Here is a 21,056-nt window from a genome sequence, read left to right on the forward strand (position 1 = left end):
AAATGCATAGTAAAATTGCAAATGCAACCAGGAAATTTTTTGTTTTTTCAGCTTCTTTTTTTTTTTTGTTAAACAACAGAACACTCATCATTTTCTATAACTTATACATTAAAGTACTTTGTGGAAGACAACTAAGACCACCAAGATATGATACAGCAAAACCCCAAAACTGGGGGTGGGTGGGTAGAGGTAGGAGCATCAAGAAATGCACATTGTCTTCTTACATATCCATCCCTGCAGACACCAACACACCCTGCTTCTTCCTCTGCCTGATGATTGCCACGTGTCTAGAATGTCTCAGTCTGATCTCCGATTGTTGTTACAAGTTTAAAAACAGCAGACCGAGATACAACTTCTCTACAATTCATGACAGAATTGTTTATACCACTGTGCAAATTGGCAAACTTAATCATGCAGTAGTGTCTCAAACTGCCTCATACAGTATCAATACTGGATATTGATGCTTTGTTTAATAACCTAAGCACAGCGTTTACATTCCCTTGTGTATATGAAGGTTAGCAGGAGGCCTGTCAGAACAAACCTACATGTATGCTTTTAGGGCCACCTGCTGAGCCAGAGAAAGCCAGTATTTCTTTTTCAAATGAGAACCTGAATTCCCAAGAACAGCCTCTGCTGCATCAACATGGTAAGGAACTTTTTATTTTTCAATTAGGGTTTATAAAATGCTGTGCCCTCTCCTTGAAAGAAAGCGAGTCTGTAGGTGGTACTGGCAGCACCTGGGAAAGATTAATTCTTCATCAGAGGACACATATATTACCTGTTGTCCAACCGGTGTCTCTGATGCTGTAACACCCAGCTTTGAAAGCCTGTTTTGGAACCTGCTAAATGGGAGATAAAAAGTCTACAGGGATAACGCGCAGAAGGTTCAGTTCAGGAGTGTAAAGCCACATAAATCCACAGGATTTTGTTGGTGTTTTATATGTCAAATATAAAAATGCTTTATTATGCCTTTGAATATGATTTTGAGTGTTATACTATAGAACATTTTACCAGTACAACTGTGTAAAAGTTGTCCCTGCTTTTTCACAGAGAAACATTTGGAAGAAACAAACTGTGGTGCTCAGCAAAACACTCCCGATTCTCCAGAATGTAAAGTAAGTGAGAATTTTATTAAGTGTGAGATGGTCCATCAAGTGATGTGAGCTACATGGAGTGAGATTTTTTTTTCAATAGTAGTATTTAATGTATTTGCTTCCTCTCCAGTGTCTTTGAAAATATGAATACAATGCATTTGGAGTGTGACCTGTGAAGTGTTGAATTGCTTCAGCATTCAAGGACTAGAATGCGCTGAGCACTTCTTGGGGTCAGGCTCTTCTGTTGCTGTTTTTCAATGTATAATATCACTATTTTACCAGCTTGGTAAAATAAGCGTGATTCATATAACGCAGACCCTCCATTAGGTCTTCATAGGACTCTTAAGAGCTTACAAGATTAATCCTTAGTTTAGAAAGAAAGCAGCACAGGAAAAAGATACAGAATGTCACAGCATGGGATTCTGGAGAAAATAAGTGTAATTGTAATTGTGAAGCATCTTCCACAATAATTTTTGAAACCTGAGATTAATATGTTTTATTCTGAAATTCTTAGATGGGGCATTTGAAAACAGGGTAAAATTACTCCAAACCTTTGGGGTATTATGCAGCATTGACATAAACCAGAACAGTTTGAATTTGGCAAGAGTAATGTCATTTTTGAAATGATGAATTCCTAAAATACGCAGGTGTCTTCTTTGAAAAAAAAGAATAATTTCTATGCTCAACATACAATGCTTCAAAATTCTTACAAGTGCAAACACCACTTCTATTTGTGCAAACACGTGGAAAATAATGTTACTTGGAAGAGAAATTACCCACATTGGGACTGACAGTTCATGGGAACAGATTTACTAGTTTTCTCTTGATTGCGGTTTGCAAAGAAAGGCTGTCTCTTGTTAAAATTAGACCTCCAACCTGGCAGAAAAATTGGAATAGTTTTCTCACTTTCGATTAAGTCATCACTATTACTGCTTCTTCTGCACCATTTAATCCATGATGGCTTATCTGTTCAATTTACTAAAATAATTTCTGAGGATGATATTTGCAACATTGGAAGTAGTCATACTGTAAGTCATAAACATTTCTAGGTTGCTGCTATTTCTGACATAATACTTGACCCTAAAAAGCAGCTGATTTTAAAACTGAATTAAATGCTAATGCCAAACTGATGGGTCTGTTGGGGTTGCAAGGTTAAGATTTTCATTATTCATTCTTTCAATAAAAGAATGGAGTATGTACTGCATTACTGTTATGATGGAGTTAAGAGTGACTCGTCTGTCAACGAGGGTGATGTACTTGATGTATTATAGAAGGATTACAAAAGTACATGTTTCCTTGCTCTTAAGAGGTTATTTTCCCCTCCAGCAATTATTAAACAATATTATGGAAATAAGTATGTACTATTTTCATTCTGCTACGTACGTGCAGTTGCTATGTTAATCACTGGAAGCTCTATAGACCTATTCAAGAGAAGGATATATCCCATAATCTACATCAGCCAGTGAGGACTGTGAAGCATAATGTGATTCTTTGGCATTAAAAATACAAAAAAAAAACCCAACCCAGCCCTGAATAAACTCCACTTTAGACTGCATCCTTTTCTATTGTAGGACTTCATTATTAAGATTGATCTGGAAAAAGCAGAAAATGGAAGCCTAGGATTTGCACTGGTAGGTGGAAGAAATGGCAGGGCTATCGTAATAAAAGCCATCAGCCCAGACAGCATCGCAGATCTAGATGGGAGGCTGCAAGTTGGTGACATCCTACTTAAGGTAATACTTGTTCTTCATTTTGGCCCTGTGTTTTCTCTAGCTACTTTACAATGAGCATTCTGTTCAGTATAAACGTTGTGCAGACTGGAAATCTGATGCTGCTTGATACAGTAACATGTAGAAGATGGTGTCCCTCAGCTCCTGGGGGTCAGAGGGCTGCTCTGCATTTCCCCCCACCCTGCCCTCCTTTGCCTAGAGCTCAGCTTCCTGGGGGACTGGGCCTCTCTACAGCTGGAGGTGGTGGCTGGGCGCTCCATCAGAGAAGCAGACCCGGAATAGCAGGACAAGCGGCAAAGTGCAACTACCATGTGGTGTAACTGTGCCCAGTAAGGATTACACACGAAAAAATGAGGGAAACAAGAGTTAACTGACCAAGCGTGCACATAACAGCTAGGACAGTGGGAAGAATGTATCATCAGTGCCAGTTAGGTATTACCAAGACAAGCAAAAAACATTGGAATCTATGAAGTTATATAAAGATTTCTCAGTGCTGGGATATGTGATTAAAAAAGGCTTTCTGTTACTGGAATCTGGAAGTACATATCATTGCATTTTTCAGGTGAATGAGACTTTTGTGTCTGGTCTACCACGCCAAACGGTTATAGAGTTGCTGCGCAAGGCTCGAGGCACCGTTCAACTCACTGTCTGCCGAAGCGTGTCTCTGCATTGGGCTTATTCAGGCAATCAGAGCAACAGCATATCTTCCCCCACCAACACAAAAGCGGAGCCAGGTAAGCAGCTACATCTGCTCAGTACACTGTAAAAGTGGAATTATGTGTTGCCTGAATTCAACTTTCCTATTCACAAAACAATTCAATATTATTAACTTTACAGTTCTGATTCATAGCTGTAGATACAAACACATTCTTAGCTCTCCTAAGCTACTCAAGACATAGGACCACAGGAAAAGAACACCCAAGTGTGATTTTTAAGTGTAGGAATAATGGAAGCAAAGCTACAAGACCCTCAAAGATGCTTTAATTTGGCTTATGTTTTAAGTCATGAAGGTTCTTGGTCTGATTTTACCCAATTTTATACAACTCATTGATGGAATCACAACCAATCACAACTCAGCTGCTAAAACATATTTCCCACAAACTTCACATCCCAGCACTCCTACCTTATCTCTTGGGAGCACTACACCTCCTGTTCTGCCTGGCAGAAAGCTCCTTCCTTCCTTTCTGTGCATGTGCATGTGCATGTGCATGTGCATGTGCGTGTTCAAATCCAGAAAGCCTCTGCTCCCAGACTGATTGCTAGGAATTTGAGAGCACACCCACCTGTGTAGGGCAGTACTTAGAGAGCTGACTACTCTACCTGAAGAAACTTGTGCTGCAGGCTCTGCTCTACTGAATACTCAACAATTAAATACTAATTAAAGCTGGGAGTAGAAGAGGGGTATACTATTCCCAAGAGATTATGGGTTTATATTCCTTAACTTTCTTTTTTTTTTGAATATTTAAATGTTTCCTATAATGCGGAGAAACTTCTTCAGTGAGAAGAATATAGAGCTCCTCCTTAATGTACCTTCTGACCTGCTGGTTACAAATTGGAGGTTTTGTTTCAAATCTTCCAAGGCAAGAAGCCCCTGCCATTGCTATTTACTTTCTCCCCAGCTGCCTAGGAAGAGATGCAGAGCTGACTGCAGGTTTTGGACATTTATGCAAATGTTTATGCATCTAGTCAGCTTTACTGACGCAAACTTACTTATATAAGTATTTTAGGCAATTCTGCTGTTAGGCAGTAGCTGCCTCTAGGGTTCAAGGATCTCAATTTTTCCAGTATCTATTAGACTGAACCTAATCCTCTTCAACTCCTAGTCTGCGTCATAAGCACTGGACACTTCTTCACTTACTGGAAGCTACGCTGTGTGTTTCAAGAGGAGAGCTTTTCCAAAAGGATGAGAAAGCTATGCTCAGCACCAGCCTAGAAGGAGGAAGTTCACTGCCCCACCTCTATTCTGGTTTAATTTCGGGGGTTAATGATGCAAAAAAAATGGAAGGACAGCCAGTTATAAAAAGGCTGATTGAAGCTCTTGCTCTTTTAAAGGTTGTGGAAATATTCCCATTCCCTTCAGTGAGACTAGCCTTTTCTCCAGCTCTGCAAATTCAAGGAACTAGGTGTGGGGACATTTATTTGCATCATCTCACGTAACATTGGTGAATTACACAGTTCCTGGAAAGTTTAAACTGTGTTCCTGGACGAGCAAAACCCAATGGTATTACAGAAGCACTAGTATCAAAGTTTATCTATGGTATTTGTCCCTTCCCACTGCAAAGTAATGGGCTGCGTTAGGGAAGGCATTCAGAAGGCAATCTGAAAAATTCTGTTTCAGGTTTTTTTATAACTGCTATTGATACAGGGTTCTACCTCAGTGTATCTTCTGGAAACCTGAATTATGCTGGCTTCTTCAGTGGTGATATATGGCACTTGTGCTATCTTAACCCTCTCAGAGCATCCACAAAAGGGGTATTCCAGGCCAGTTTCTGGCACTGTATCTCAGTGCCTCTTCCAAGATCAAAGTCCTCTGGTGTGGGTGACACAGAAGAAAGGGATCTATATTTTCATGCTTTATAGGCATTTTACTTTGATTTTGTTTTCTGGTATTCAGATAGTGCTGCAGGAAGCCTGCAAGCTCAGCCTGTTTTCACTTTCAAGGAAGAAGAATCATCCAACCAGATGTGCACCAAGGTAAAATCTGAATCAGGCTTCTAGAAGTTATCAGACAATGTTCTCATATGTTTATTTACAAAATGGGTTTGCTGCAATGCAGGCAAGAACCACACCTTCTTAGAGAAAAAGATTAACGTAAGGGAAGTGTGCTGCAATGACTGGAACTGATAACATTTGAATGAGTCAAGGGATTCCACTGAGATAAGAGCATATGATTAGTATAATATATGTGCTAAAAGGGCGGGGGGAAGGAAGGTTGCATATGCAAGTCTAGTTCTGGTGCTTTATAACATTGGAATGAATGATTTACTAATTTTACCATTCTTCCAGTATTTTAAAACAATATACTTTAAAAGATTTCTATTCAACTGTCTCCATTAGTATTCATAACTCCAAGGCACCCAAGCTTCTTCAAACATGGTTACTGAATCTTAGCAAGTCCTGCAAGGCATTCCACATCAAATTTTACAGCATCTATTACTTCTAAATTTACAACTGTAAAACCTCTCCTCAGAATATGTGAGAATTACAGGTCTTCTTATCCTCCAGAACAAACAAAAAAAAAACCCAAAACCCCCGCTTCAACCAATATAATCAAACTAGAAGAAGAAAAGTGGAAGAAATCCTTGAAATGAATAAGCTGAGAAAACCTTGAAGAGGAATTTGTTTGAGGAAGTTTTATGTACACTGTTGAACAGCTGTTAGAACTAAACTGTTAGAGACTGGTGAAATGTAGTATCAAAACAAGGTCATATCTACGATCGGACAAGGAAGTACACCCAAAAAATAATATCAATGAGAAGTAGGAGATAGCACTAATATTACAGGTTCCTTCTTAGATCCCTGAGTTAGCAAGGTATTAAGGCACAAGTTTACTTTTAAGCACGTGGTTAAGTCTATCTAGTTCAGCACAGCACATGCCTTACTTTAAGCACATGCTAAACTTTTTTGCTAAATTGCTTCCACTAACTGTCTCTTTTTCATTATTTCCAGGTTGCCTTTAGCTGTCTCCTATGAATAGAAACTATTTATGGTTTACTTTGTAGGGCACAGCTGCCATCTACTCCAAAGACGTAGACTTTGAAAATGACAAGCTACTGAAAAAAAAAAAAATGGATGCAAAAAAGCAGCAATAAAATACCTCTCCTTCGCAAATAGAAAACAAAAATCCATATAGCATTACCCAATCAGTGTCGTCAGTAGGTGCAGAAACTGGATAAATGAAGTCATGGTTAAATAGGCAGACATGAATTCCCCTATTCTAATGGGGAAATATAAGCACAAAAGTAAGAAAATAAGGTATAAGTGGCAGCTACCATTAAGATTCTCTGGGGCCTTCAGTAGTTTATACTGTTTAACGTGTCAGGGTGGTTTCTGAGTGCATTTGGAATATTAAGCAGGGATGGAAGAAGAAACACCACTCTGAACTACATTTCAAATAATTATCAAGTGTTACGACTGAGAAGGAGCCACTTCCACATACTAATGGCAGATGTCCTGAATCATTATTTAAATACAGGACCCAGTTATCATTCACTAGGATGGAAAACCAGCCACCAATACTATTGCTTCTACTGCATACGGAGGGTGATCAAAGGTCTGCCTTCTCTGTTAGTTGAGCACTTCTTCCGTAGAGCAGGTGCACTCTGCTTCTGTCAGCTGGCATCGTTGTGTCAGAGATACAAAAAGGAAACTATTACCAACAATTCCATCTCAGACACTGGTGCTTTCTGCTGCCAAGAGCTGGGAGCTGGAGTAGAGTGTGAATCATGATTCCTGTGATTGCATTTTCTTTGTGAGATCAGAGAGGATATAACTAACATGAACCTTTCCAAAGTTTAGTCAAGCATGCAAAGTTGTAGAAATGTTTGAAGACTGTATTGTTATGAAACTTACAAATACAGCTGATGTGGCACTTTACTCCACGTAGATACTGCAATGCTGAATCAAAGTTACATACTTTCATCTGAAAGTGGAAACTATTCTATTTTCCCTTTTCTTCTTGAGTGAAGGACAGATTTTTGTTAGCTATAAGAAGGAATGTCAATGAAAGTAACTATATTCTTGATGTTTCTGTGTACTGACTTTTCACAGCTTTTTCTTATTTTAAACCTGCAGGATCCAGACAGTACACACAATTTCCCTCCACAAGGTCGGCTGGCTGGACAAGACTATAAGGATATAATCAGTAATGTTTCAGACAGGTAAGTCTTTCAAATGCAGCAAAACTATGAAAAAAAATAGTATAGATAATGTATTCTTACACTTCCAGAGCTGCGCTAACATAGTATACAAATGCACTCATGTGTTGCAAGTGACAGAAATACCGTTCTATTGGAATGCAGCTCCATCTGCAGTAAGAGTTGCTAAACAGCTTCCACACACTGCTAAGACAAATGAAACGTAAGCTTCTAGGTGTAAGAGCTCATGCAGACATGCCTAAGGTAGCTTTAGCCTTTCTAGCTGAGGAGGAGAGAGAACAGCAGTAGTACTATCGCGCTGGTGTGGGCAGGGTCCCCATGGGTTTTACTAAGTGTTCCAAGCAGGTCTCGCAGCCTGGGCTGGACCCTGTGCTACTATGGCTGTAGCGATACAGATGTTGAACTCCAGACATCTGGGAATCAAGAGAATTTGAGGCTGTTACTCCAAAGGAAGTACATAGTACAAGAAGAGAAGAATTTTACTTCAAATTTTAAATCTACAGTACAATGGGAAAACAAAAAATAATGGAGTGTTTATAAGAAATGGGCAGTTTTGTCTATTACAATGATGCAGAATATACAAAATATGATTATTCTCTTTACAACTTATAACCCACATAAATGGAAAAAAGGAATAAATATCTACAATTAAAACTTAAAATTTTGTAAGAACAGTATTTGGCCAATCAACTAGGGATTAAAGTCTTCCCTAACTTACCTGTTTGCAGAGGTAAAGTTTGAAAGAGGCTTTGAGTGCATCTGCAAGTGAGAACATCCATGAGAACACAGGCTCAGTGCCACTTGCTATTATCTCATTGCTAATCTAACATTACCTTGTGATATACCAGGTAATCAGATGTGATTATTATTAAATTATCTTGCTCTGTGTGCAAGATGCATAAATGCGTCTATGGCTAATAAAAAGTTATCTTAACATACATAGGGATAACAAGTATCTTTTTGGGTTGCTTTGCAAATAGGATGGTTTTCTGGCCCCTGTCCTGTAATCTGAATCTTTTTACTACCAGTGTTTTCTGGTATTTCTATTTTCTACTTGCAAAAGCTTTGTGTAACTTGAGCATGCACAGCCTGCAATGGTTACTGATATTTGCAAAGCTTATTATCTTGTAAGAGTATCTTGTAAGATACTTATTATCTTACTCTCCCTCTTGAGTGTAGCTTTTAATATTTCTAACATTATATATTATGATCATACATAGGACAGGATAATGTAAGACCGTGGTATGCTCAAGCCTACTAACATAGTTAAATGAGGGTACCGGAGTAAGCCAGTAGAGGAATATTTGACCCATTCTGCACACATTATAGTTGTATTCTGGATTGCAGGCATATCTTCTACCTAAAACATATTTAAGTGCTCTAAAATTTTCTAAATACTTTAGGAAACAGTAACAAGCAAAGCCTACTAGCTATGATAGCCTAACCACTGAAAAATGCCATACATGAAAAGTTGTCTGTAACTGTGACAAATCTTACTTCCAAAAAGTTTTGGGTAGTTTTTTATACAAAGTATGTTCTTATCTCTCTGAAAAATTAAAATATCACATACAGATAATAGTTTTTCACTAGCTATATCTGCGAACTCTACTCCAGACAACATGCTATTATTACTCAAACTTACGTTCTTCAGTGTTCACACTAATTCTTGAAAATAGTTGTTTCAGAAAGTTAAAAGTGATCAAAAATAGATGAAAAAAAACACCTTTGTGTGGTTCAGATTATCAAAGCTTCTGCCACTTCCACAAGACCATGTAACTAATCCTGTTTTACAGGTCACAGAAATATGGAGAATGTGAAGGCTGCAGAAGAGAGAGTCAGCAGTCTGAGTCAGACAGCTGGAACTATGAAGATGATGATATGCCCCACAGGATTTCTGTTCTACCTAGAAGTAACTATGCAAAAACTTCTCTTGTTGCTTTAACATGATAGGCCAGCTCCTCCACATACGTACAGTGAGAAAAATGCTAATCCCTTATACACAATCTAGGAATTTGCTCTTTGTGTCTCAAAGACCAGGGCACTCTGGACACAATTTTTACCAGTGACACATATGCAGGCCATCAGACCTTGGCAACATCCACATGAAGGTGTCCTACATCAGGAGCTCTCCAACTCTTTTGGAGAACTGCTAGAAGGAAGGAACATGAGTCTGAATGTAGTTAACTGAACCCAGGGAGGGCAACTCTGCTGGCCACCACCCACTCACCACTGCTCTGAGCACCTCGGCTTTGGAACTCCAGTTTCAAAAGGATGAGCAACTCTTTATTTTTATTTTTGTGAGGGCTTTTTGTGTCTTTTGTTTTAGTTTTTGTTGGGAATTTTTTTTTGTAATGCTATATATCATTTCCTTCCTTAAGGAAAATCTCTGAATACCTTGATTATACTCAATTAGGTGCACAAACTGAGAACTAAGAGGAAAAGAAAGTTGTTGAATTAATTATAGCAACATCATGACATTTGTTCAAATCATGCACTATTGGACAGTGCAAAGAAATGACACATTGTCTCAGTGGCTGAACAAAAAGAAAGAACACTGTGATTTGGGTTAGAAGAAATTTTGTGGGAGCCTCCCAGTGCATAATTAAAAAATTGAAATTCTTAGTTTGTCCCAAAATGAATAAAATAAAAGCACATGGATTACCTTGCAAAAGATAGAGTAAACAGGCTGGATGTAGTACAAGGCCTTTTTCATATGTGAAAGGCAATGACACAGCTGGCTTTGAGAATTAATGGAACAAATTCCAGGAATATGCTACTAAATGTGCTTGTTATCACTAGATGCAATATGTTTTTGAAATCATTCTCCTCTCTCCCTTACTGTTCCCATACAAGTTCTCAAAGAAGTAAATAAAAAGCTTACACAAAAACATAGGAAAAAGTTAAAATTCTATCTCAAGACTTTACTCCCAGAATCATCACATTTCACCTCATATAATAACTTCATTAAAACCTGTAGAACTGATGTCCCTAAACATATACTGAAGCACTTTCACAGCTCAGGTGCTAAAGCCCCTCTGATATCATAGAATCACAGAATGGTTCGGGTTAGAAGGGACCTTAAAGGCCACGTAGTTCCAACCCCCCTGCCCTGGGCAGGGACACCTCCCACTAGACCAGGCTGCTCAAAGCCCCATCCAGCCTGGCCTTGAACACCTCCAGGGACAGGGAGACAGTTTACAGCAAGAATCTCCCTAGTTGTTCCTACAGGAAATTAAGCTGCTTCTCCCCCAGTCAAGAATAATTTGTGAAAGGAATCACACTGAGGATGCTTCAGTATCCCACACATTCTCAGAAATACAGGTCTCTCCCTGATGCTTCTTGCCCTGTGGAAGCAGTGAATTGCTGGTGGCTCTTATCAGAAGAGCACCAAGCACAGCACCAAGCTGTGCTGGCTAGAAAACAGAAAATTAAAACCAATCTATCCTCTAGTACCTGCTGAAAGTTTGCGGGTTTTATTCCTCTTGATGTGGAAGGAAAGAGTGGTGTATGGGAAACAGTGGGCTCTGTCTGGAGCAGGGGACCTGTCTTCACTGGCACTCTCAACTAGTTAATAGAAACATCCTCACATCTGTGAGGGTTAGAGAACAGAAAGTGAACAGAAAGTGTCTTAGAAGCTCAGGCAAGGCAGGTACAAGTTGTAGCCCAGTGAAAAGCACAAGTGCAAAAATTGTGTAATGGAGATTAGTTAAGAGTAGCAATGACGTCGTACCAGAGGAAAACACAGCATTGCTCCTTGTCTTCAGCCTACAACAAACCTGTAGAACAGATCATCAGGTTTTCTTTGAGACAGCTGGCATTTTATTCTTTGTCAATAGTAGCCTATGCCGTAAAGTACAAATTCCATAATTCCCCTGCCTCAAACCACTATTTTTTATCAAACAAGCTACTGGTTTTACTCTACATGGTAACAAAAGTTTTTCAATTGCTCTGGTAGAATTGTGATATTTCTGGAGATATAAATGTTTATCTGTCTTCTTAATCTGCAAGTTTTGGATCAGAACGTATACTTCAGGATCAGCTAATTAGCAAAACCAAACCCTGATTTTGGTGCATCAAAGAAATGTCTCATCTTGTTCTTGAAGGGCAGTGTGAGGTAAGATGAAAAGAACAGAAGATATTTTCTTACTTCAGGGAGGAAGAGTTTGCAGTGATAATTTCTAGCAGTAGCATGTGGCAATACTATTTTCAGGAAAGTGTTGGAAACTTGAAGATGATTCCATGTTAAGATGTGGCCGGAGTCTCCTATACCAATATAAATTAGCATAAATTTTACAATTCTGCAAGAACAGTTTATTTAGAACAGACTGTATTGTGAAATTATATGAGGCAATAAGTTGCAATAGTTGGATCTGCTTCCAAATTCCATGAAATGTGATGCTGGTTGTATCCATGGTGCTGACTTATTCTTCTTTCTGCTGTGAACATAAATAAGCCAAAGATATTTTTTTCACATTTCACTTCCACAGTATAAGCATCAAAATGTACTTCAGTACTGCAGTTCCCTAGTATTTAAAGTCAAGACTTTGCGCTATGAACAATAATAATTAAAAACTACTTTTTGTTGTTGTTGTTGTTGATATATAGGCAGAACCTTTGCTTCTGGAGATGAACTGACTCGGTTAATTAACTTTAAACCATCACTGACTGGAGTAGGTGCAAGGACTGGCATCACAGGTCTTATTCAAGGCCTTCAGTTGCGGATTGAGAATCAAGAGGTGTTAAAGGAGTTTATGGTAAAGTGTGATACCTTTTTAAGATTTGAGTGTTTAGCAGAGCTAAGAAAGTGACTTTTAGCAGCCTTCTGCATACTGTATGGGAGAGCGACTTGTATATCTTTACTGACCCAGCTTTCTCAGAGGATTATTCCAGCCAGAATGGGGCTTCTACTCTGCTGTTTGGGTGATGCTACAGTATATGAATCTCTCTCTTTCCACACAGGTCAGGCTCACACTGGTTCCCTGTCCAGAGATACTGCCCACATGGAATAAAAAATAAATAATACACAGAAGTAGAGTATGAATCACTTTTTCCTAGACTGACTTCTTCCTATTACACCCTCAGCTCTGCTGAGCATATGCCTAAGAACTATTCTAGAGGCTGCATTAAAGCAAGAAATCCATGCCGCTGGGAATTCACTAGTGTTGAAACAGTTAGTTAGTTGATGAAAGGAAAATGTTTCATATAATGCTCCAGTGATCAATGGAACTCATTGCCACACATGCTATTAAGGTCAGGAACTTTGTGAAATTAAAAAGTAACATATCTCCATTGATAATAAAAACACATAATGACATCTGATGGCACATAAATAATGAAAAAGTGTAAAATTAGGAAAGCATATAAAATCTTTTGTTTCAGGCTATAAATAGAGTACTCAGTTATCTGCAAATTCCCAAAGAACAGATTATTTCATAACTCTTCAACACAGTACTGGAATTTCCTCTAAAGGATGTACTTACTCATCACCAGTAAAATAGATTGCTACCACTTTTCCATAGCAATTACAACGTTATCAGTTTCTTTCACTTGCCTTTATATCTCTGACTTTCTAGGTACAAAATCCCACAGGCTCAAGTGTATAGGATTTGCTGACTTTCCCTGAAGGCTCAAGGGCATGTATTAGTTTCCATTCATTCCATACCGTTGCTGATGTAGGCATAGCATACTATAAGCTGAGTCACACATCTGCACAGAAGACGTAAAGATCTAATAGGGAAAACAGCGATTACCAAAGCCAATTTTATCTGAGTAAAAGCTGCAGTAACTGATGAAGATGTTAAAGAACTGTCACATGTATTTCTGTCCATATACACTGTACAGTGGCATAATGCGATGGCTGAGCATTGTGCAATGCATAACAAAGAGGTAAAAGAATGAAGAAAAGTGAAGGTAATTCAAAACTGTAAATGAAATTAACTTGCACATTCCTGCTTCCAGCTACACTGCATTCTGTCCCCCTAAATCTGCTATGAAGTACTTAACGAACATATGATTTGCACTAAACATCATTGATGCTGTTCCCTATATCCATCAATTGCTCCATCACTGAAAAGTATCCAGTGACATTAATTCCTGTTAACAGTGCAATAGTTGATGCTTTAGTCAGTATGTTATCAATTACGAATGCTGACATCTGGCCAAGACGCTATTCCAACCATCTATTTTACAGCAATATATGACAGGGATTTGTAATGACAAGAGCTGAGGATATGGGCTGGAAATCTCACTTGAAAACCCCAAAAATTTTGTGCAGGCTGAAGAAAATATAAAGCAATTTGAATTCCTTGCCTAGAAGTTTAGAGAATGATGTACTGACTCTGCTGTAAGAAGTCTATTTGCCAGTCTTGGGTCACATATAGCAGTAAAGTTTGCTCACACTGACTCTGTAAAGGTTGTCTGTGAAGGATGTGAACAACACGGATTGACTATTTTTCTTTGATCTAGGCTTTAGAACACGTGAAACCAATAGATGACTGCAGAACTGGCAAAGCACCAGAAAATCGGGATAAAAACAGATACCGAGATATTCTTCCATGTAAGTATGCACACTATTGAGAACATACATTCAGTGAACAAAGACATCAGCAAACAGAAAAACAGTTATAACATTGAGATGCAGGAGGTGTAAATTCCACCACATCCTTAGTCACAGAGAGCTCCACTAAGAATGAAATGTTTTGAGTGCTCAGGGCCAGGCTGGATGGGGCTTTGAGCAACCTGGTCCAGTGGAAGGTGACCCTGCTTGTAGCAGGGGGCTTGGAACTAGATGATCTTTGAGGTCCCTTCCAACTCTAACCATTCTATGATTCTATGATTTTTCCAGAAGAGGTAGAGTTCACATAAGGATGTCTGTATTGCACAACATGTAATTTTCTGAAGTATCATCTTCCACAAGGCAGAACTTGGTCTGGTAGGGGGCCAGCTGTCTTGATGTTTCCTTCCCTCTTTCTCAGAGATATTGATCTACATTTTTGTGGGGAAGTGTAACTTGAACTATAACAGCAGTTCTTTAAATCTATTTAAATGTACAGCTACATCTACTGCTTGTGACACAGCGGAATTCTGAAAAGTACAGTGGAAATCATGGAGTTATGTAGCTCTTGGAAAGATAAAGATTCTTTCAGAAGTATGTGAAAGCTTAATATCCAAATAGAGCTTTCAGCTGCTCAGCTCTGATCTTAGTCAGAAACAAGTTTCATCACTGATGAGCATTCATTTTAGGAGAGAATTCATTTTAGAAGAGAGATTTGAGTCCAAGAGCTGAATGATTGCTCTTACAAGGATTTCCAAAAAATAATGTACTGCCCAATGATTCCCCAAGAGGTATCATGACAGAGGGAGAACACTTTCTGGACCCTTGATGTTTTTCTAAACTGCAGCAGCAGGACAACACATGCAAAATTTTTAGCCGTTACCTCTCTATATTAATGATAGAGTATACATTCTCAGAAGTTTCCTGTTTTATAACAGCAATATCCAGTGACAGTGTTCCCAAGCCACACATTAAAAGCAGTGCTGGATACACGGTTTTGAATCACTGCCAAACAATTCTATGGTAATTAGAAAGCTTGTCAGTGTGTTACACAAGTATCTTAAGAGAAATAAAGCTGCAGTGAACCATACAAATCATCTGTGGGAATTCCTATTAGCAGTGATTAATATTAGTGCTACTAGCCAAATGTGTTCTACAATCCAGAGGCATACTTTGCTGCTAGAGGCTGAGGTTGCCCATCTTCTGAGTGCTGGACATGGTAGAACTGTTTCACATCTACAGCTGAAATAGCAACTTTCTGTTTTCGTACAGATGACAAGACACGAGTTCCTCTGGGAGAAAAGAATGGCTACATTAACGCAAGTTACATTAGAATGGAAGTTGGAGAAGAGGAACATTTCTATATTATAACGCAAGGGCCTCTGCCATCCACTACGGCTGATTTCTGGCAAATGGTCTGGGAGAGTGAATCAGATGTGATTGCCATGATGACAAAAGAAGTGGAGCTAGGGCAAGTCAAATGTCATCAATACTGGCCTGAACCTCCCCATGACTCCGTAGACCTGGCTAATTTCCATCTCAGGCTAGACAGTTACCAGATTCTGGAATACTTCATAATTAGAACAATAGAAATGATCAACAAGCAGGTCAGTTGAGTAAACTTAATACTTTCATATATGATGAAATTGATTAGATATTTTACATGAGTAAATACTAGTAATATTGTTTGCTTCTTTGTAACATTTGCTCAGTATCTTTTAGGAATGTAAAAATCTGGGAAATTAGGGTTAATGAGATGCTTCTTCTTTGCTCATTGCAAAAGCAATGGATCCAATATTACATACAGTTGGACAAGAATGTCCAAAAATTAGTCCTTTAATAGTCACAGAGCTGGTGTGTTCAGTGTTTTGCAGAATTACTTACTGTTCTCATCAAATCAAATCAGTAAGGGCTTCCAGAACAGATTCATGTCCTGTAATGGTGGCTGGAAGGAAAGAGGGGAAGAAGGTGGTTTTAATCCTAGAATTTAGAACAAATGATACTTCTTTCATTCATGAAAAGCCATGAATACATGTGAAACTACAAATCTAGCAGTAAATTTTTAGAAAACTAACAAATACAGAATTCAGGTATAAGAACATGGAAATTGAGGCAACTATAAGTCCATCAGTCTTGCCTCAATATTAAGTAAAGCTTTGCAAAGATTTTTGCAGGACATATTAATTAATGGAATAATTAAAAGATTCGTACTTGTGCCAGACTAACTTGGTGTCTTTTTCCATCAAGAAAACAATTTCTTTATATGAAGAAAACACAATTCACCTAATGTTCCTGAGTGTGAAGCATAGTAAAGCATTTTATATGAGTCTTCCCAAAAGATTAATAAGATGGAAGATGGGCCATTACACATAATCGTTTCAATGAACATGTTATGTTTGCTATGTTTGTCTTGGACCAGTATCAAATTACTACAGAAAGCCACAGGTTTACTTCAGCAGAAATCCAGACGTGTATTCACCAGGTAGTTCTTCTGCATTCAGCTTAACATGTTTTGGCAAGCCGGCAACAAGAAGTACTGTCCCAGGACCATTCAATTAATACTCTTTTAAATCTACATTATGAATATTCTTGTAAGCATTTTTTTAAGTTGATTTGGTTTGTGTGTTAGGGTATCCTACCACAAATTATTCTTATGTATCTGATAGCCAGAATAGCATTTACAATCCTACTGTCGTGGCTATCACATTACAACCCTTCTATTAGTATGGCTTGGTTCAGTTACAAAATCAATTTTAGTAAACAGTACTGGAATGTTCTAATTTAATGAGTGTTTTTGTTTTTCCTTTCTACCCAACAAATAAGATAACTACATCCTTTTGGGTCAACAGAGTAACTTCAGCGTCTCACTAAAATTATATGAAGTAAATTTCCTACGCCTGTGTCTTCTGAGTAGATTTCTGAAAACCTAAATGAAACCTTAATAGGGTCAAGTATGAAAATCTGAAGACTTGTAGGATAGACAAACAATTGACTAAGAATGAGGCTGAAGGAAAATTTACCAGTGGAATTCCTTGAAAATCTGTCTTAGGACTCATCATTTTTAACATTTCTGGTCTTTCTGTTCCAGACAGAAGAGAAGCGCATTATAAGTCATTTGCAGTTTACTACTTGGCCAGACCACAATACACCCAAAATGGCTGAGCAGCTTGTAAAATTTATTTGCTACATGAGAAAAGCTCACAGCACAGGACCTATTGTTGCTCATTGCAGCACTGGCATTGGAAGAAGTGGAGTTTTGTTGTGTGTTGAAGTTCTGCTCAGCTATATAGAAAAAGATTTATGTGTAAGTATCAAACAGATCATCAAATATTATGAACTGGTATGGATGTCATTAACATGGGGTTATCATAGATCAGAGTAATTCCTGGTAAAATTCGCTCTAACAAAATTGAATAAACCCAGTTTTTGTTGTTTTAAACCACAAAGATAATAACTACAAATATACAATCTGTAAAAGAATTTACTCACAGCTTCCCTATCTGAACATGCTTAAATCTTTCTTTATAACTTGCATGTCAACAAAATAAAACCTGCTCTCTTTTGATAGTTCAACATCAAGCAGATAGTGAGAGATTTGAGAGATCAGCGTTTTGGCATGATCCAAACTAAGGTAAGTTTTCAATATTCAAGTAGATTATGATTTTTAAAAGCCTTAATTAGTGGTACATATAGACATGCTTTGATAAAACTGGGGCTTAAAGCATGATTTTAGCCCTCTCACTTGAGGAAAATAACAGCCTTCCAGGCAAGCGGTGTCTAGATTTAAATATGAAAGGACTAGCCCTTACTAACTTACTGAAATAAAAGCAAAACATCAATATAGTACAGATGCCAGTCGCCCCTGCTTCATCCCCCCCCCCCCCCGCCTTTTTTTTGGAAGAAGAAAAGCAGGGATCAATAACAAAACCAGTGAGATACCATAAACTCTACCCTTCAAAACTGTGGCCTTCAGCTGATTTCTTGCTATTGATGAGTTATCATCACCTCAGTAAACCCCACTACTGCTGAGTTAAACCTACCCCTGAAAAGAGTTTTCACACAGGAAAAGACAAGATGCAGCTAACTCAAGTTAGAGCAAGCAGGTGGTGGGAAGAAAAGCAAGACAAGACTAGGATAGGTTCTTCCTCTTGGCAAATATTTTATTACATGCTTTGATACATTTTTCTTCAGTAAAATGAGTAAGCATGTGATTAAGCAAATAGATAAGCTTCACTGACCTAAATGAGACTTGAGCACATGCTTACAGGTACTGCATTGAATAAGAAAGTGTTCCTGAACTTTTACAAGTAAAGGAACAAAAAGAACAAGGATGCTCTTAGATAGCTAAGTTTTTGTATCCATGTTGCAAAGATGCTGATGTTATAAACAGCACTTCAGCCAGTCCATCCTTCTTTGTCTAGAATTTATGTTGAATGTAACCAGATGTTTCACATTGGTGTCTGCATACAGGATGAGTATTTATTCTGTTATGAAGTTGTGCTGGAAGTCCTTCAGAACCTTCAAGCAATGGATTCCTACTGACTGCAATATGACTTTTCCCTGCTGCTGTTTCCCTTGGACTCCAGGGACCACTCACGAATTGCTTTAAAGAGATGTCAAGCCAGCACAGACAAGTGTTATATTACATGCTTTGTTAGATCACTCTGATTTCTAAGGCATTTCAAAACGTTGCTTAACATGTCCTGGGTAAGGCATTTAAATCTTGGCTCTCAGTTTGGAGGAACAGACAGCCAGCACTACAACAATGCTGTTAAATAGCCATGGACAATTTGCATGCGCTGTGTAATAATGTATTATTTGTTAGGAAAATATTTTGGGACTGTGACAAGGAGATAGCAGCCTTCGTAATTAGCTTTACTTTCCAGAGGGCAACTACAAAGATTTAAGATTCTGCTGCTGTTGGTGGAAAATTAGTTGTCCCTTACATATTGTTATGCACTATTGGCTTCTGGACTGCAAATCAGTATTTTCTACAGTAGTTATGCTTTTGTGTGCAAGGACTCAACTTGTTTACCTTTGGTTGCTTGAACAATGTAGAACCATTTCCAGTCATCACTCCAGCCCAGGAATTTATACCACCATCACTAGACATCTTAAATAAAGAAACTCACAGAAAAATAGGATGCCTTTAAACCCTGGATGGTTTTCTTCAAAGCAGGAAGAACATTCTACTAATTGGATGGAATATTAATTTTTCCCAGCAATATGAAAAGCTGTAGATAGCATCAGTATTCTTTCATTCCGCATCCATGTAAAAAGGAATGCAATACTAAGCAAGATGGAATGACTGTGTGTGCATTGTGGCACGCATATACATTTCATCTTCCCCTGATCCTTTCCATTGATTAACTACCTTGTAATTCTTATCTAGGATCTGAACCCATCTATGGGAAGTCTCACTAGTTTCAGTAGGGGCTGAATCAGATCTTTACATTAGAATAAATAACTCTCTGTACAGTTTATTTCTCTTGTAAATAGTGTTTCTCTTAGTGTGAGTTTGAGTGGATTTGAGCAGAAATCTGCTGTTCAAGTTTGTAAGATTGTACTTGTTTCTATAGTGCTACTTCTAAGTCCTTTATCTAGAAGGTGATATATATGGAAGTGAAGTTATTAGATGTGCATTGGAAGAGTAACTTTTAAACATACGAATTTATTCCTAAGCATTTATTTAACTGCATTGTACATATTTTTAAAACTTTGATTTCAGGAAAGGAGAAAATATTAAGAGGCATTTGAATATAAAACTGCAGTAGAAGCAAGACAATAAAATAGCTGTTTATTTTCATTATGAATGAGAGGTTTATGGTTCAGAAAGAATGAGGGATTAAATACAAATTAAAAGTATGACCTTTAGAAAAAGCCACTGTAATACAATTGTCATTAAGGCCAAGGGCCATTATTTCTTTCTGCCCTCAGACAGTCTGCTGGAAGTCAGGAAAATACAGAAGTGAAATTTACGATATGAGCCAGATGCTACTTTCAAACATATTGATCCATAGAGATCCAGTGTAATGCTAAATCAGCGGAGTAACCCTGGACTTATATTGGTATAAACATCAACTGAATTCAATGTTTTGTCTTAAATTCATTGAATTTGAGCCTTCCCAGAAGCATTACTCTCCATACATTCTGCATTTACTATCTTTATGTTGCATATAAAGCACTATTTGCACAGTTTTGTCAAGTGTCATCAGCCAAATTTTTGTTTGTAAATTTGTTACCTTCATTTGGTATTTGGCCTTTCGCTTTGATTTTAATTACTGCACATGTACCACTATGCAATGAATGCACTACACTGCACATGAATGCACAATTCACTTTTTGCACCACAAAAATTTTAAAAAGCTTCTCAGTGAAACTATTCCTGTACTTTATGCAAAGGTGTTTTTTCTGTCATTTAGAACAAGCATTCTGGATTTAGAAAACAATCTTCACGGCGTTATTTGTTCCTCCACATTTGTGCATCACCTTTGCAGATGTTCCACAGAAGTGTTTGCTGTTTGACAGAAGTTTTTCCTGTTTTACAGGGATATTAAAAAGATTTCTGAAAACAGTGAATCGCGTTTCATTTCAGTTTCATTTTATGAAAAAGCAGCTGTAATACTTAACTACTAACCAGTAAGAGCTCTAGGGAAAATAAACTTCTATTAATTGGGGCTTATATTTAAACTTCCTCTGAAGGCAGATTTTGTGATGATGGTGCCTTTTGCCCATTCCCCTAAAGGAGGTATTAGTGACCTCTGAGACATTCTGCCATATCCCATGTTCTTACCCGCTAGGA

At 38.1% G+C, this 21,056-nt stretch overlaps 1 protein-coding gene across 7 annotated transcripts in view; it reads left to right on the plus strand.

The window, feature by feature from the left end:
* FRMPD2 (FERM and PDZ domain containing 2) overlaps positions 1-20,774 on the plus strand; it is a 60,902-nt gene extending 40,128 nt beyond the window's left edge. For 3 of the 7 annotated variants that reach the window (XM_063339260.1, XM_063339261.1, XM_063339265.1), the window contains 13 exons: positions 560-646; positions 1,051-1,115; positions 2,666-2,827; positions 3,387-3,558; positions 5,439-5,518; positions 7,619-7,704; positions 9,495-9,610; positions 12,307-12,455; positions 14,167-14,257; positions 15,527-15,861; positions 17,343-17,558; positions 17,823-17,885; positions 18,725-20,774. In XM_063339260.1, coding sequence (XP_063195330.1) covers positions 560-646; positions 1,051-1,115; positions 2,666-2,827; positions 3,387-3,558; positions 5,439-5,518; positions 7,619-7,704; positions 9,495-9,610; positions 12,307-12,455; positions 14,167-14,257; positions 15,527-15,861; positions 17,343-17,558; positions 17,823-17,885; positions 18,725-18,796 — 1,694 coding nt within the window. In that variant the 3' untranslated portion in view covers positions 18,797-20,774. Of the gene's footprint in view, positions 1-514; positions 647-1,050; positions 1,116-2,665; positions 2,828-3,386; positions 3,559-5,438; positions 5,519-7,618; positions 7,705-9,494; positions 9,611-12,306; positions 12,456-14,166; positions 14,258-15,526; positions 15,862-17,342; positions 17,704-17,822; positions 17,886-18,724 lie in introns of those variants that run through there. The other 4 variants (XM_063339266.1, XM_063339262.1, XM_063339259.1 and 1 more) reach the window with 4 other exon arrangements.
* The last annotated feature ends 282 nt before the right edge of the window (positions 20,775-21,056 follow it).

This window comes from Chroicocephalus ridibundus, chromosome 6 (genome assembly GCF_963924245.1).
Source record: "Chroicocephalus ridibundus chromosome 6, bChrRid1.1, whole genome shotgun sequence".
Taxonomy (NCBI): domain Eukaryota; kingdom Metazoa; phylum Chordata; class Aves; order Charadriiformes; family Laridae; genus Chroicocephalus; species Chroicocephalus ridibundus.